The following is a 17,189-nucleotide window of genomic DNA, read 5'->3' on the forward strand; positions in this document are numbered from 1 at the left end:
CAGACAGACAGCCGGCATGCAGACAGACAGCCAGACAGACAGGCCGGCAAGAAGGCAGACAGGATTGAATGAACAGGAACAGAGCAAACACAGCGGCCGGCTAGGTCAACACAGGTGTCTCTATCACAGTGAGACGTTACATAACGTAAAGCTTCTGTTTTCTGCCTTTCTTTTCGCCATTTTTAAGAAGGGGTAACACGGTTACAGTTGTAGTATGAGATTGCTATGACTACTGTCACAGAAGATAGGGCGTTGCTGGGTCCTGTCTTGATTGACGCGCCAAAACAGCAGAGCATTCTGGGATTTGTAGTATTAGCGGTGAATGCGCTGTATAATACTGGCGGGCCAGCTCTAGTAGTCATTTGGTATTGCCTCGCGGGCCAAATATAATTACACTGCGGGCCAAATTTGGCCCGCGGGCCAGAGTTTGAGAGCATGAATCTGCAGGAACATGTGACATGTGCGGAAAACGACAGTTGGTCATCCATTTATTTATTTATTTGTGAATCACACAAATGTATTTGTGAATCACAGAAATATATTTGCAAACATTATGAAAAATAACTACCATAGGGTTGACGGTAGATCTGTTTCAAAATCAATTTTGATTTGTCAGCAGTTTCATGGTTCGTGTCTCTCTCGCCAGAATGGTTCGTGTCTCAGGTGCAAGTAAATACAAGCGGTGCACGTTTGTGAGTTTGAAATATATTTGTGAACCACAAAAATACATTTGTGAAAAAAATTATTTGAATCACCAAAAAACATTTGTGAAACATGTGATGTATATTGACAAGTATTGAAACAGATCTAACCCCATATTAATCCATCTACAGTGGAAAGATGAGACCTCGCCTAATTGTATAACATCATGATAATGTAAAAAAAAAAAAAAGAAGTCCATTAAGGAGTTTACACATCCTTTTGCATACAATCTTTAATTAGAAGCCTTAAAAAAAAACAAGGAAAAAAGAACATGCGTATCATTGTTTGATTACCCCAATGTGGGTGAACCCTGGTCATTAAATAAGAGAGATTAGGTAGGTAGGTAGCTACTTTATTTAAATTCCAGACTGTACAGAAACCCTTCACCATGAGGATCCCAAGTGTATGGTCCATGTCTGATAGCCATAAGCCATAGGAAGGAGCCCGAGTGTGACGGATGCTCAGCCGAAGGACCAGAGAATGCCAGTTCCTAAGCGGTACACTCCTCTACAAAAGCGACACACTGAGCCACTGTGGAAAAACACAATACACAGTCACTCTTAATGTGTCCATCTCTTGTCATCAACGGATCTACTGTACACAGATGACCAAAGCTGTGAACGTCCTGAAGGACCAGTCCCTGTATCCTCACCTCCAGGAAGGTTAACTCCACCTCACCAGACTCGTTTGCATCCAGGGTCTTGAAGGTGTCTGTAGAACAGGACAGCGGAGCCAACGGTTCAGGGTCGTGTCACCCAGAGTGTGTATATATGCGTGTGTGCACGTGTACGAGAAGGAGTCTCACTGAACAGGCTCTCCAAGCGGATCAGGCAGCCCACAAAGTTGTCAAAGTCGATGGTGAGGCCGGGCTCACTGTAGCGGGCCACTATGATCTGGTGCAGGGGGTTGTTCAGAGTGAAGCCTGCAGTGACAGATGGATAGTTATTGTTCATGCCAGCCAATATACTGCATTATTAATATCATGTGTCGGTGTAGTGGACAGTGGTGTAACTGCAGTGTCTACAGAGCTGCAGATTACTCGACAGATACTGTAGATAAAATAGATAAAAGAGTGGCTAAAGAGCACTGAACTTTCACCTGCTTCCTCCACAGCTATGCGCATCTCAGCAGAGCTCATGTGGCCGGATTGATCAACATCCTTATCCCGGAACAGGTCCTGATGGAGGCCCCAAGATATTCACACACACACACACACACCATAAGACACACCAACCACACCCTGCCACAACACTCACCACTCGCCAGCCACCATGAACTCATGCAAAAATAGAATGCCCTCAGTTTAGATCAGGACTCTGGAAAGGTGACGCACCAGGAACTTGTCTATCTTAATCAACAATATCTTGAACTCCACCAGGCCCAGCTTGCCACTTCCGTCCTTCTGTGAGAGCAGGAAGTCAAGGTGTAAACAGTCTACTGTTTGCTAGGAGCAGGCGAAAAGTGGACATTTGAAACAGGTAAAATAAACAGGACATTTTGGAAAGGATACATCCAACAAATTGACCATGTTGCGGCAGGTCACAAGACTGAAGCCATCAGTTTTGATGTCTTGGCCTGATATCAGAATTTTTTTTAAAACTTGAACATTCAATACAAATTACAAGAGTGTTAGACTGATGCCACAAACACAACACAGTAAAACATGAAAAATAGCAGTTACATTTGGTCACCACTCTGTTCAGAATCTTTCGCAGTTCAAATGCTGAAATCTCACAGTCCTGCAGAAGGAAATGAACATGTTTTAAATCTCTGGCCTTGGTTTATAGCTTAAATCTGTTTACTATGGTTTGAGTGTTGTAGTGGCTGGGTGCTCGGTTGATCTGGGATGTTTGGGCTCAAAACAGACTCTCGTCACACATCAGATTGAATTCACCGATAGCCTACCACAGGGTTCTCAAAGTAGGAGCCAGCACAACCACACAACCTTGTCAAAATGAGGACGAGTGATACAACAGAATAGAATAAAAGAACTTACATTTATTTCAATCGCAGCGAAAGGGACAGTTAAACAGACACGCACAAAGAGTATCTGGATAAGCGCACTCCCCTTTGTCGGGAGAGGATATTTATACTGGCTAAGAATGCTAGGCTTGTTCCACACCTCGTGACTACATATCTGAATACCTGATTGGTTGAAACTACTGTCTATCATGTTGGTCATATGCGCTCATTCCTGTCTAGCCGGGATAGATAAGGATGTTCGGTTAATACATTTTTGCTGCAACAGGGACAGGCTTTCCATTGTTAGTTGGCCTTGGCCGTCAACATTATCTGCTACTAACAGAGATAATAACACTTTTCCTGCATACTGCATTCTGGAAAACTACAGAAGTGCACAGCAGTATGAAGCTTAACTTTTAGGCCTACATACAATCAGGCCTGGCATTTCAACAACCATATAACACTTTATCAAGAATAGCTTTCACAGTGTACAGCTACTGTAATACTCACGTGTCCAGCTAGCTGTTCAAACAGACTCTTAAATCTGTCACTGACATCATCCTCCTCCACCTTAATCTGCAGATGATGCACAGGATAGCAGTGTTCCACATGTAACATCAATATTACCATATCAATATTACCAAACAATACTGTACATGGCCTAGGACTTTACCTGTTCAACATGACAATCTACAGTGTCATCCAACTCTCTGTAGAAAAAGGGGTAGAATGTATACATTACTTCCATATCCAGTGTATGAATAAAGCTGCACAGTATTACACTTTCAGTAAATGAACGATGGTTGATTCGTCCATTTGTAAATGAGCAGAACATGGATAGAAGCCTTTATTTCAACAGGGAAGAATTTACTGAGACCGGGTCTCTTTTACAGATGTGCCCTGCTTACAAACAAAATATACAGTAGGCAAAACATACTGGAACTCAGCCCGTTTCTCCGAGAACACCCGCACATGAAAGTCCGCGTTCTTGTCGGGCTCGAAGGTGGAGGGCAGGATGAGGTACTCTCCTGGGGGGAGACAGAAGCGTCTGCACACCTCCCGCAGGTTGATGAAGGTATTGGAGCGAGCGGCAGACACGTTGCGCAAGAAGAAATTGCGGTTGAGGTGGATCTGTCGCTTGCCTGAGTACTGGTAGAAAGAAACACAATTTACGGTGTACACACACAAGGGGGCGCTCTCTGCTTGTTCTAGTCAGTCCTAAACTGAAACAAGTATTCCCCCATACACACCAGAGGAGCAGAGCTGATAGCTCGTCATATCCTGTGTTCATAATTACTTACCACATTCAGACCAGACCCCATTTACAAATCTCTCACACGTACCTCCTCAGGCACCTGGAAAAAAACAGAGAGGCCAATGAGAGGAGGACAAGTGTGTGTGTGTGTGTGTGTGTGTGTGTAGCCATAGCCTATAATCCTCACCTCGTAGATGGCAAAGCCGATGGTCTCCATGTTCTGTCCCATCTTTTTCATCCTGCGTCTGTTCTTCTGGATGAGGCCCACCAGGAAGGTGCAGCCCGGCACACCGTCATCCGGTTCATCGTCCTCCTCATCCAGCTTCATCACAAACTGGGGATTCATCCAAAACGTATCTGCTTGGGGGAAGAAGAGCGAGGTCAAACGGACGAGCGCGGTTTATTACGGGGTGACTTGAGTCAACAGCGCCATGTTCGTGGAAGTAGGAGGAGTCTGTACTGGGGTAGTTGCGGCAGCCGCCAGCCGTCGAGCCTTTCCTCCAGCTGCCCTCGAACGTCGACAGCGCCCACTTCTGAGACTCGTCCGTGAGGGCGTCGGGTGTGAGGTTGCAGATCTCCAGTTGCGAGTAGTGTCGCAGGAAGTCTGAGAACGACATCCTGGCATACAGGAAGGAGGGAGGGGTAAGGAGGAGGTGCAGGCGGTAGACATGCGTAACGTATATACTGTACACAGCACGCTGAGCAGGCCAGATAAGAGGGTGAGTGCTGGCAGAATTAGCCATGAGAGATATCGGTCTTACCAGAACTCTCCGTCTTCAGATCGGTTGGTCAGTCTGGCCCGGTCCTCATCACTGACATGTCCCCACTCAGAGGACCTAACAGCACAAACACACAGTCAAGTGAGCATGACCCAGGACAGGACACCCACCGCTACAAATTCGGTATAATTGGCATGCTGACAAAGCTGTTGTGTAAATGGACTGCACTTATATAGCCCTTTCATCCAAAGCGCTTTACAATGACGGCCTCTCATTCACCCATTCACACACACACATTCACACACCAATGGCAGCAGCTGCCATGCAAGGTGCCAACCTGCTCATTGGGAGCAATTTGGTATTCAGTGTCTTGCCCAAGGACACTTCGACGTGGACAGGAGGAGGCGGGATTCGAACCACCGACCCTACAGTCATTGGACGATCCGCTCTACCTCCCGAGCCGCAGCCTCCCCTATATTGTGTAGAATATAGTCTCAACACCAGACCCATGAGTTCTTTCGCTGATACACTACGTAAGAGATCTGCCAACTACCTTACTGCAGATCCGTCTCTATGGGTCTGAGATTAGGGATGTTAATAGTTAATCGACTATTGATTAATAGCCGATAAGAATTTACTTAAGTAAGATTTGGTTATTCGATTATTCGATTAATTGCTCGTTAATGGAACAGAACCTTTTGGGGAGGAACGAACGTTATCAACGGGAGTTGCGTGAAATGTAATCATGATCTAAGGTCTGACTGCATACGAGGGTGCCCCGCCATGTAGTGAAGGCTAATTGGGATGCTGGGAAATTTCAACGACACAGCGGAAGACGACGAAAAAAAGAGCGAGCAAAGCGCAGTCCAGCATGGGACGTTCTTATCAATTCATCGACTATCGTTTGTCAAGGTACAGTTATCGATTAATGAAATAGCTTGAAATTTGCAACCCTATCTGGGACACTTCATGCAAAAATAGTTTTTGAAGTCCTGGCAATTCACTGGTAGCGCCGGAATCCCGGCAACACCAATCAGTAACTACTTTCGCGATCAGGTGCTCCAAGCCTGTCCCCACCCATCTAACCTGGGCTAGCGTCTCTCATTTGCTGCTACGACCTGTCACTCTTTAAATTTTGACCCGGAGATCCGCTCTCAGAACACCAGCTTGGGCAGCGAAGTGGCACAGACTCTATTATGTAGTACGTATGTATGTATGCAGAGCGCAGTGATTCAAAGTAATATCCGAGTCTGGAGAGAGACCATGTAGAATATCACTTGCATAGTCTGGATATTTGTCTTAAATTAAGCTTAACATCTTTTATGAAATAAAAATCACAAACGGACACCAAAAAACAGACAAGTAACAATGGCAAACAGGTTAATGGAGTGTCAACCATCCAAACTTCACCTGAGGCACAAGGATAGGTTGTACAGCCCTGAGTGTAATAGCTTACGACAGCGCAGGGCTGACGCGCTCCACTGGATGTGTGTGGGTGTGTGTCTGTTTGCTGCTTATATTATTGTAGTTGCCAACAGAAATGCTCTGAATACTTGCAGCGTCGGTAGACATATCCTCTTCAGTTAAAGCCATTCCAGAGACACCCTTTCTTTGTTGACATTTACTCACTCATGTCCAAATGCAGAGTTAGGAGGCACCGCCCGCACGCACGCACGCACGCACCGGGCTCTTATAGTCTCACAGTCCTGTATGTCATGTTTACATGGATTAACATCAACACAGTTGCAAAAAGCTCTTATCTTGGTACAGAGTTTGTTTATATTACATAGTAGGATACAGTATCCCAGTAGTAGTAGTATACTAGTAGGTAGAGCAATAGTGAGGTACAGTACAGATTCACTCACTTGTCACTCCAGGCCCCAGTCCACTCCACCTGACCCCAGGGGTTGCGTATCCTAATCAGCTGCAGTGCGTCTCCCCTGTACTCCACCTGGACACCACGCACAGCGCCATTTATTCCACCCCAACACTGAATGTCAGCTTAGCCTTGTAAGATCCATCCCATTCTATTACATTTTTTTCTGAATGCTTAAACACTAACAGTGATTCTTGAAGCACGATTTCTGAAACCATTAACACTTGTAGCCAATGCATTTACCAAGTGTGCCAAACTGAATGCACGTTCTCTGCTTTACACTCTTTTTTTAATTTTATAACACTTTTTGCAAAACTGTAAACACAAACCACTGCTTTACACTCAGTTTGGAATTCATTAACACACTTCTAGCAAAACTGTAAACATTGGTTTCTACATTGCTACACTATTTTGCCAATTGCCTTTCCACATTGACACATGTGAAAACATGTGTCATGTACGCATTTGGATACCTGTGTGTGTATGTGTGTTTACTACACAGAAAAAGCAAAAGCCACAAGTGTTTCATTTATACTATCAGTGCGTAGTTGGTGCTTCGTGTGCTTATTCAAATGATAGTTTGTGTGTACTGTATTGATGCAAAAACAAATGTTTTTCAAAGAGTTTGAAGAGTTTTGCAAGAATTGTTTGCTTTTGCAAGAGATATATAAGGTTTTGTGGTTAGTGTGTAGAGTTTTGCAAAAATAGCCTATAGTTTCAAAGATAGTGCCTAAGCAATCAGAAAAAACTGTAATACATCCATGATCCATCCTGACCTAGTGAGCTCACATTGTGTCTCTCCTCAGATCAGTCTGGCATTCCCACCATCTTAAACGATTTCAGTGGGCGGGAGTACTAGCCTTAATAGACCAAGTCCTTCAGCCAATCAGCGTAATAAAACATTTGCCAAATCCAGTCAGAAGAACACCATATTTTCCTCCAAAAAAACAAAAAAACTGCATAGTTTTGTTCTTGTTTAAATGTTATCGAGTCTATTTCTGCAATAACTGCACTTATGGCTGTGTTTATTCTATTAACATTACTGCTTGTTGTTTTGCCACGGAAACCAATCAAGGGCTACATTCTACTGGGGGGCAGAACAGCAGTCATAACGCAGTCCCTGATTGGCCCGGTCTAAATGTAATCTGAGAGAAATCGTTCTAGCTAGGGGGAGTCCAGACTGAGCTGCGTAGTCAAACTGAATGTGAGCTGGCGAGAACAGGACAGTCTCACCAGGCTACTATCTCTTATACGATTGAGGGGGGCGTCCCAGGATCTCACCTGCTCTGCTCCGGTCACAGAGTAGGCATGGCCCTTCACCAGCTTACGAGACGTGATGGCCTCGGAGTCTGCTGAGCTGCTGATCTGTACGGGGAGAGACCAGAGAGTAGAGAGACACACCATCTGTGAGTGGGGTGGTCGGGAATGCCCGGTCAGCATACAGCAACTGTGAGATGAAGACCTACGTTGATGGAGCAGCCTAGGAGGGAGCCTCTTTTCAGGGCTTTCTTGATGATCTTGAAGACCTTCGGCCCAGCGTTCTTCAGCTCATGGACCTCGGCGATGCCCCCGGTGAAGTCCTCAAAGCCCTCAGTGGTACAGCCTCCGGACAGGGCCTCGTAGCAGCCATTCAGCCTGTGGGGGGGGGGAGTAGAGGGATTAAGGACATGTTATTTGTGTAGCTCCTTCTCTATAAATGTAGGCACTTTGTAGAGCAGAGACACTGGAGAAGTCAAAACCGGATTAGTTGATATAGAACAACAGTCACAGTGCAAGCAGCACTACATTGCACATTAAACGCCTGTCTGAACAAGTGAGCGGATGGACAGTGAGAGTGAGAGAGACCGTCATCCCTTACTTGGCGTAGGCCTTCTCCAGCAGGGCGCTCCAGAACTCGGAGCCCTCGGCGGAGTGGACAAACAGCAGCTCTCCATCTCTGGTGGGCAGACGGTCGTCAACCACCACGTCCACCCACTCACCAAACTGCCAGAACTGAGGACGACAAGAGCACACATCGATTATATACTCATTATATACAGCATGTGGGATTCAATCAAGTATGTGGACCTTGTCCAATAGGTATTACTATCAGAGATAAAGGCATTTTGAGTTTCTAAGATAACTATAGCTCATTACAGGACAGAGTATAGCACAGTCATGTCACTTGCACGTCAGTTGTGTGTTATGTCGTAACAAGCCACCTCAAAGTGAAAGATGCCAGCGTAGTCTTCCTGGAAGCTCTGGTCAGACGGGACGACCCGGGACAACACCTGCTTGTTGAGGGTCAGCGAGGCGATGGCAGCCAAGAGCCAACAGTCACCTGCACAACCACAATGCCCAATTAGCTGGAGAAACTATAGTTGGACAGAAGTTCTGGAGTCAACTTTAGGAACCTTTGTGTGTGTGTGTCTTGTCTGAACATATGATTGTGCAACTGAAATCCCACCGTCTGTTTCTCCATCTAACCCTCAGCACTTGTAAAGCCGTGGAATGTGCTGCTCTCTCCCACTAATAGGCCGACACACTGCCTGTCCCTTAATAGACAGTACACATTGTTCATAATTATGGAGCTAAACACAAAGCGGAGTAACAAGTTTTGGATAGCTGTGGCGTGACTGTGTTGCAAGACATAATGATTGATACTGTACCTCAGACAGATACAGGAATTGGAATGTATGTGGGTATGAATGTGTATGTATATCATGTGTATGTAGAATATATGTATACTGTATGAATAGGTAGGCCAAGTGTCATTTCTACTGTATGGGATATATATATATAATGTACACTGTATACATTTGTTTGTTTTTATGGGTGATGATGGGTAAAGAAACGAAAACAAACAAATGTGTCAAAAGGTTTCAGGTGTGTGTGTGTATTGTACTGTATGGTGTACTCTGTATGTGTATGTAGTAGTTCCTATATGCATAAATACATGGATGTGTGCATGTACATGATTATGTTTACGAAATATATCATTGGTGTGAATTGACACAAAGTATTAAAAAATACAAAAGAGGGTGAATAGTGGTAGACTGGGACAACTAGTAAACTGGGACAGTTGAGTTTTATCATTGTTATTTTTTTATGCATACACTTCCATTGCTAAAAATCCACGCTGTGCTCATCATAAACAAGTATGAAATAAAAAATAAAAAGAGTTGTGGTGTCTGACATCACTTCCGGGGGCGTGGCTACCATCCTCTGACTGTGCATGTGAACCAAGATGGTTAAGTCAAATGACATAAGGTTAGGTGAGAAAAATGTTATGATGACAGTTTAAAAAATGATGGATGGTTTGTAGTTGTTGTAGATTATGTTATGGGAACTAATGGTGTATCAGAATGTTCAAAAAACATATTCATTTTCATATTTTCTTTATTATTTTTTTGTGATTTTGCCACTGTCCCGGTCTGACAGTATCATATTGTCAAACTGGGACAATGTGATACTAGCAAAGTGGGACAGCCATTCAATTCATTCCAATGGGAACATTTTGTTTGTATATCTTCCTAGATAGCCTAGTTAAATAACTAACAACTAGCTAGCTAACTAACAACTAGCTAGCTAGTTAGAATTATCTTTATCTTTGGCTGCACCTAGTGGTGAGGTTGCAAATTGCGAACCTACTGAATACAATTATATGGTGCAATATTGTGGTAGATGTACATTTAGGGCTATAGAAAATTAGGGCTATAGAGAATGGCATAATAGAAGATGCCGATGCATTCGCTTGCCTACTCTGTATTGAAATGTAGACTGGGCCTACAGAGCTAGGGTTAGGGTCAGGGTTTGGAGGGTGAAATTAAATTCATGTTGAGAGGTTCATTTTATATTTTTATAGTGTAAGTTACACATTTTAAAGTTTTTAAGTTACAATTTAAATAAAATAAAATAAATTAGATAAATGAAATAAACTGAAATATTGTGGGTGGACTGGTGAGGAAGTGAGGGAGGGGATCAGAAGGGGTGAATGTTCTGTACCCCCTTTTAAATAAATATGAATATTCTTGTCCTCAATCCTTATTATTCTTAATAACAATACTAATAATAACAATAATACTGTTTTTATTATTACTCTGTATGTAATTCAATAGGCCTAAATGGGTGTCCCAATTTGACAGTAAAGGTGTCCCAGTTTGCCAGTAGCGCCTGGAAAAATGTGGTTTGGGGTCAGTGTGTGTTTGAGGAAGAGTCATCCCCCCTGTGTTAAATGTTTCTTTATTTTTTCTTCTCTGTAGTAAAGTAGAGCCCTTAAGCTATTTAGAATGGTAGCATATGAGGGCCTGAGACATTTAGATCATTATAAAAAATGAAGCCGAATCAAAAAAATCAGAAAGTGTCCCACTTTACCACTATTCACCCTAATAATCTCAGAGCAGAAGCGGCCCAATTTTACTGACATGGTGAAAATGGACATTGAAGAGTCGCCAGACCAGGGGCCTCATTTATAAACGTTGCGTAGAATCCACGTAACTAAGTTTGCTTAGCTAAGTACGAAAAAATACGCACAAAAAATCTCCCATTTATAAAACGCTGCGCATCACAGCCCATGTTGACTTACACCATGCCAACGCCAGCTGCCCTTTATAAATCACAATCAACACTTAACTTGGCGCACGTGAACGCGCGTTCTGATCACACCCCAATTAACGGCCATAATTGCCTATAAATGGTCAGTGATACGCCCCTAATACATATGCAACGAGAATGGAGCCGAGTGCAAAAGGCAGAAAGAGACATTTTAGAGTGCGAGGTGGAGGTATTTGTCAATGAGGTAGAGACGCGGCAAAAGGATCTTTTCGGAATGATGATTTTACATGTGCACGACTGATAAGAGCACCCGTTAGGCCTGAGTGGTCCCATTTAGATTATAATGAATTATCTATCATGCAGGCTATATTGGCATTCGTTTAGTGTGGTAGGCCTTATTATATCCAAAATGATAATCATTATAAGCCTATAGTGTTGTTGCATGGGTAATGGGGTTTGGATCTATATTGCACGTAGCCTAATGCTTCACAGGGTGGCTCATGAATAAAAGGCCTAACTTATAAACGGGTCAATTTACAGTGACATCCATAACAATGCAAACATGTAAGCCTAGTGACTACTTAAGGCAAGTATCCCCAATTTAACTGTACGAAAGATCTGCGGGTTCTTTGCAGCAGCCAATTTCTGTATTTTCCGGGATATCATGCATTTCACATACTTTCTCAAAACATTCTGTAGGCCTATAGAAGCTGCGTGTTCAAATGGATGTTGCGGGATAGCCAAGCACATATTAGAACATCTGTGCCAAGTCCCGGCATATCCAATACTATATTCCAGCTATAGGCCATCAGTGCCTGTATCGAGGTCTTGTAAATATATGGGGTCCATGGATGGGTTTCATGTGATTCTATAAAGCGTAGGCTAGGCCTTATTATAGCAACACGCATGACGATTCGGCAAATTAATAATCTAACTTGCTCCCTTGTGTTGGAGACGCATCACCTGCGCCGTTTTGCGCACAGCTAAAGCGGCATGTGAGCATTGGGATGACATACGTTTTAGGCCCACATTCCTCGCATGCCTGCTAAATGACAATCATGGCAATATGAGGATATATGATGATGTACAATATAGCCTAATGTAGCCTACAGTTGCCTCAAGTAGGACATTTCCATTCACCGCTCAACATCATTGTAGCTAATTGCGGCTTGCCTCAGTGGTCATTCGGGTTTACATAAAAGCCTATATAGGCTATAAATATATAGGCTAAATACATTAACGAATGAATAGGTGGATAATTAAACATACGAATAATTACCTAAATAAATGATTAACTGAATAAATATAGCCTACTTCAACGCCGAACGCAACATTTATTTGGTGCGGTATAGGCCTTATTAGTTATATAGGCTAGTTGTAGGCCATCGACATACGGAATCATTACTATGATAAGCCTAGGCTCGTGTTGTGTTATCAATGTAGCCTAATGTGGCTTTTATTCATAGGCTACTGCCCGTGATGCTTCATGGGATGCGAGATTACTTTTACAGTTTAGCAAGAACACCATAGAGTTTAGGGTTAAGGTTAGGGTCAGGTGTAGGGTTAGGGTCTTCATTAACACTAAACACAAGTCCTATCGCTAAACTGGGTTGCGAAACGCGTAGACGCTCACGGGATAGCCTATAAATTAATATAGGTCTACAACATAACATTAGGCTACATTATGACACAAATGGTTCAATTCACAGACATCCAAAGCAATGCAGACATTTAGTGTTTAGGTTACGGTGGCGATTGATTCCGTTTAAACTGTGTGACACATTGGAGAGTTTCTTGCAGTGACCGATGTATTTATTATTCAAAAGCTGAATCCCAAATCGCGCACTTAGGCGAAAGTGCAGAGCACTCGCGGCCTTGTGGCCTTACATGGTCGTTCCCGCCAAGTCCACAAGGGCTCAGGGTAGTCCCAAAACGGAATTGCTAGGTCCACAAGTGCGCCACTGCCGCCATTTTGCGCACTTTAACCGCACTTACCGAAAGTCCGCAATTTCGCGGACTTGGGAGCAGAAAATACCCACAGCCCACCGCGTCTCATGTGACAGTGCTTGAGTGCATCCGAGCATGATCCGAGTGCATCATACATAAATGACATTTGCAGATGACATTTATCTTGGAATCCCCATGCTGCAAACATATCCCAGATATTCGGAGGGACGCGGCAGCCAATGAAAACGAAGTGGGAGGGGCATTGAGCCAAACTGGCTTGGGAATCGTTGGCACGCCGCTGGAAGTGCTGTCCCATTTAATTCACGGCCCTGCACCCTCTGGCCCTTCCAGCTGACGTCAATTAAGTGCTCAGGCCTCAGGCCGCAAGTGCGAGGAGCCGCAGAGGTGGTTTGCGCACTCAGATTGGGATTCAGCTAATATGTCATGTTTCGCAGACTTTCCCGAGTTTCATTGCTCTGCCATTGGAGTCGCGTTTTCCCGTTTCTCCAGAAACTTGCTTATCGTAGTTACCGGAGGGTCGGCGTGTGCGTAGAGTTGCGCACACCTTCCGCCATCTTAGCCTTAAGATCGTTTTTTATAAATACCGTAAATTGCTCGGCATGGGTTACGCACGCTTTTGTACTTACGAGGCCCCAGAAGATCAGGGGCCTCATTTATAAACGTTGCGCAAGTACAAAAGCGTGCGTAACCCATGCTGAGCAACTTTCTACGCAACTTTCGGTATTTATAAAAAACGAGCTGAGCGATAAGTTGGCGGAAGGTGTGCGTAACTCTACGCACACTTTGACCCTCCTTTAACTACAATAAGCACGTTTCTGGAGAAAGGGGAAAACGCGACTCCGATGGCAGAGGGATGAAACTCGGGAAAGTCTGCGAAACACATGACATATTGAATAATAAATACATCGGTCGCTGCAAGAAACCCTCCAATGTGTCACACAGTTTAAACGGAATCAATCGCCACCGTAGCCTAATCACGAAATAATGTCGGCATTGCTTTGGATGTCTGTGCATTGACCCATTTGTGTCATAATATAATGTTATGTTGTAGACCTATTCATTTATAAGCTATCCCGAGAAGCATCACGGGCAGTAGCCTATGAATAAAAGCCACATTAGTTAACACAACACGAGCCTATAGGCTTATCATAGTAATGATTCCGTATGTCGATAGCCTATACGGCACCAAACAAATGTTGCATTCGGCGTTGACGTATATTTATTCAGTTAATCATTTATTTAGTTAATTATTCGTAGCCTGTTTAATTATCCACCTATTCATTCGTCAATGTATTTATAGCCTATATTTGAATAGGCTTTCATGTAAATCCGAATGACCACTGAGGCAAGCCGCAATTACAATGATGTTGAGCGGTGAATGGAAATGTCCTACTTGAGGCAACTGTAGGCTACATTAGGCTATATTGTACATAATCATATATCCTCATATTGTCTTATGATTGTCATGTAGCAGGCATGCGAGGTATGTGGGCCTAAAAACGCATGTCATCCCAATGCTCACATGCCGCTTTGGTAGAATTAGCTGTGCGCAAAACAGCGCCTGGAGGTGATGCGTCTCCAAGGGAACACAAGGGAGCAAATTAGATTATTAATTTGCCGAATCGTCATGCGTGTAGCTATAATTACGTTTTATAGAATCACATGAAACTCATCCATGGACCCCATATATTTATAAGACCTCGATACAGGCACTGATAGGCTATAGCTGGATTATAGTAGGCCATGACGCACGGGGCCTTGGATATGCCGGGACTTGGCACAGATGTTCCAATATGTGCTTGGCTATCCCGCAACATCCATTAGAACACGTAGCTTCTATATGCCTACAGAATGTTTTGAGAAAGTATGTGAAATGCATGATATCCCGGAAAATACACAAATTGGCTGCTGCAAAGAACCCTCAGATCTGTCGTACGGTTAAATTTGGGATACTTGCCTTAAGTAGTCACTATAGGCCTACATGTTTGCATTGTTATGGATGTAAATTGACCCGTTTATACGTTGATAAATTAGGCATTTTATTCATGGGCCACCCTGTGAAGCATTAGATTACGTGCAATATAGATCCAAACCCCATTACCCATGCAACAACACTATAGGCTTATAATGATTATCAGTTTGGATATAAGCAGCCACCTAATAAGGCCTACCGCACTAAACGAATGCCAATATAGCCTGCATGATAGATAATTCATTATAATCTAAATGGGACCACTCAGGCCTAACAGGTGATCTTATCAGTGGTGCACATGTGAAATTATCGTTCCGAAAAGATCCTTTTGCGGCGTCTCTACCTCGTTGACCAATACCTCCACCTCGCATCGGTAAAATGTAGGCTATCTTTTCTCTTTCTGCCTTTTGCACTCGGCTCCATTGTCGTTGCATATGTATAGGCGTATCACTGACCATTTATAGGCAATTGTGGGCGTTAATTGGAGTGTGATCAGAACGCGCGTTCACGTGCGCCAAGTTAAGTGTTGATTGTGATTTATAAAGGGCAGCTGGCGTAGGCGTGCCTGAGTGAACATGGGTTGTGATACGCAGCGTTTTATAAATCGGAGATTTTTTGTGCGTATATTTTAGTACTCACTTAGCTAAGCTAACTTAGTTACGTGGATTCTACGCAATGTTTATAAATGAGACCCCAGATTATCTGCGAATGGTCACTGAATGCAGATCAGACTGACAGGCCAAATCACTACATGCCGCCGTGGTGTTACGGGGTTCAGTAAGCCTATATCACAAGATATTTACTGGCCTGCTGCAACCGCGAGTGTGATAGCCCATGGCCATAAGCCTATTGCATGTGCTTCAGTCGGCATATTCAAATCTGCTAAATCCAGTAGACCTATGACAGTTTATGAGCAGTATGTAAAGCATCTCGCACAGGGACACAATCAGCGAAGAATGCACTGGTTATGCCTGTGGGAGTGAGTAGCCCATTTCATTGAAGATTCAAAGAAAATAGTGCATTTTTGTGCATCGTGTGCATTTGTGATTCATACCAAGGGCTCCTTGGCATACATCTGTCCGGGTGGCACCTTCATCTATAAATCGGGGATTGGAGCTTAATTCCTAAGTGAAAAACAAACAGGAAATTATAATCCTGCAATAAAAACATACCCTATAGGGCTTGGGAAAATGTAGTCCCAGACACGACCATCTTGTTTCTACACAGGTGTATCTATTCATCTGATTGCATAGGATTCTATGCAGTAGAGCCAATCAGACAAATGGATACACCTGTGTAGAAACAAGATGGTCGTGTCTGGGACTACATTTTCCCCAAGCCCTATTCACCGGCATCTCTAACTCTAATCAACACACTCACAATTAGGGTTCACAGTATAGGGCATACGTTTATCACCTTGACATAATTAAAGCAGTTTTTCTGTGTGTGTGAAATGGTTGCTTTCAACTTCAGAACTGGCAGGTTGTAAACCTAGCTACTCTTACATTCAGGCATCTAATTTTTAGATAGATGAATAGATACTAGCCTACTGTAGGCCTACAAGTAGGCTATTTGCTCTTCTTACACTAGCACAGGGGAGCATCACAATTAAAGGCACTAGAAAATCGGAATGCTCTTGTAGGCCCTCTAAACGTGTATGCTACTGTATAATAGACAACTGGTTGATGTAGCCTAATCTATTTTTGACGGATTGCATTGTAGGGGAAAATCTGAGAGGAACGTTTTTTAACAGTCTAGTTACTTTACCCTCGGTCTCGTCCAGGTGACGCCACGGACTTTGGAGGAATTTGGCCCTAGTTCTTCGAATCCAAGAGACGAGGGTAGCGCCTCGAAACTGTCATCCTCGAACAACCGCCCGCGCTCAAGGCAATTCCTTCTCAGGGCTTGGAAGTCTTGGTTCAGATATTTCACAGCTTGCGCGTTGGTCCCAACACCCTTCGCCTTCTCCCGGTCATGGTGAAGTTTGGACGCGATCCCCGACATCTTCTTATGACCCTGTCTTGTAGACCTATTGACAGATTAGAGCCGCGAGAGATGCGGCTATATAGATCGGGCGGGCTCCACCCTTCTGCAGGTGAATTGGGGGCCCCACCCAGTTAAACTAGCTGATATCCGGTCGTGGCTAAATTGGGTAGCCTACAGCTACGGCCGGTGTAGAAGGACAGTAAAGGCAGGTGTAAA

At 43.8% G+C, this 17,189-nt stretch overlaps 1 protein-coding gene across 1 annotated transcript; it reads right to left on the reverse strand.

Moving 5' to 3' along the window:
- Window positions 1-1,209: 1,209 nt before the first annotated feature.
- On the reverse strand, window positions 1,210-16,991 carry LOC311321365 (calpain-2 catalytic subunit-like; the record flags this gene model as incomplete). Its single annotated transcript, XM_084453335.1, has 21 exons — window positions 1,210-1,233; window positions 1,355-1,413; window positions 1,508-1,624; window positions 1,801-1,879; window positions 2,036-2,104; window positions 2,213-2,277; window positions 2,384-2,441; window positions 3,175-3,240; window positions 3,338-3,374; window positions 3,602-3,813; window positions 4,008-4,019; window positions 4,107-4,276; window positions 4,380-4,537; window positions 4,681-4,755; window positions 6,504-6,589; window positions 7,796-7,879; window positions 7,981-8,149; window positions 8,373-8,506; window positions 8,716-8,834; window positions 16,042-16,111; window positions 16,755-16,991. The coding sequence occupies 21 exons, from the start codon at window positions 16,989-16,991 to the stop codon at window positions 1,210-1,212; spliced, it is 2,100 nt and encodes a 699-aa protein (XP_084309461.1).
- Between the last annotated feature and the right edge of the window lie 198 nt (window positions 16,992-17,189).

The sequence above is a fragment of the Borostomias antarcticus genome (assembly GCF_949987555.1).
Source record: "Borostomias antarcticus genome assembly, chromosome: 2".
Lineage (NCBI taxonomy): Eukaryota > Metazoa > Chordata > Actinopteri > Stomiiformes > Stomiidae > Borostomias > Borostomias antarcticus.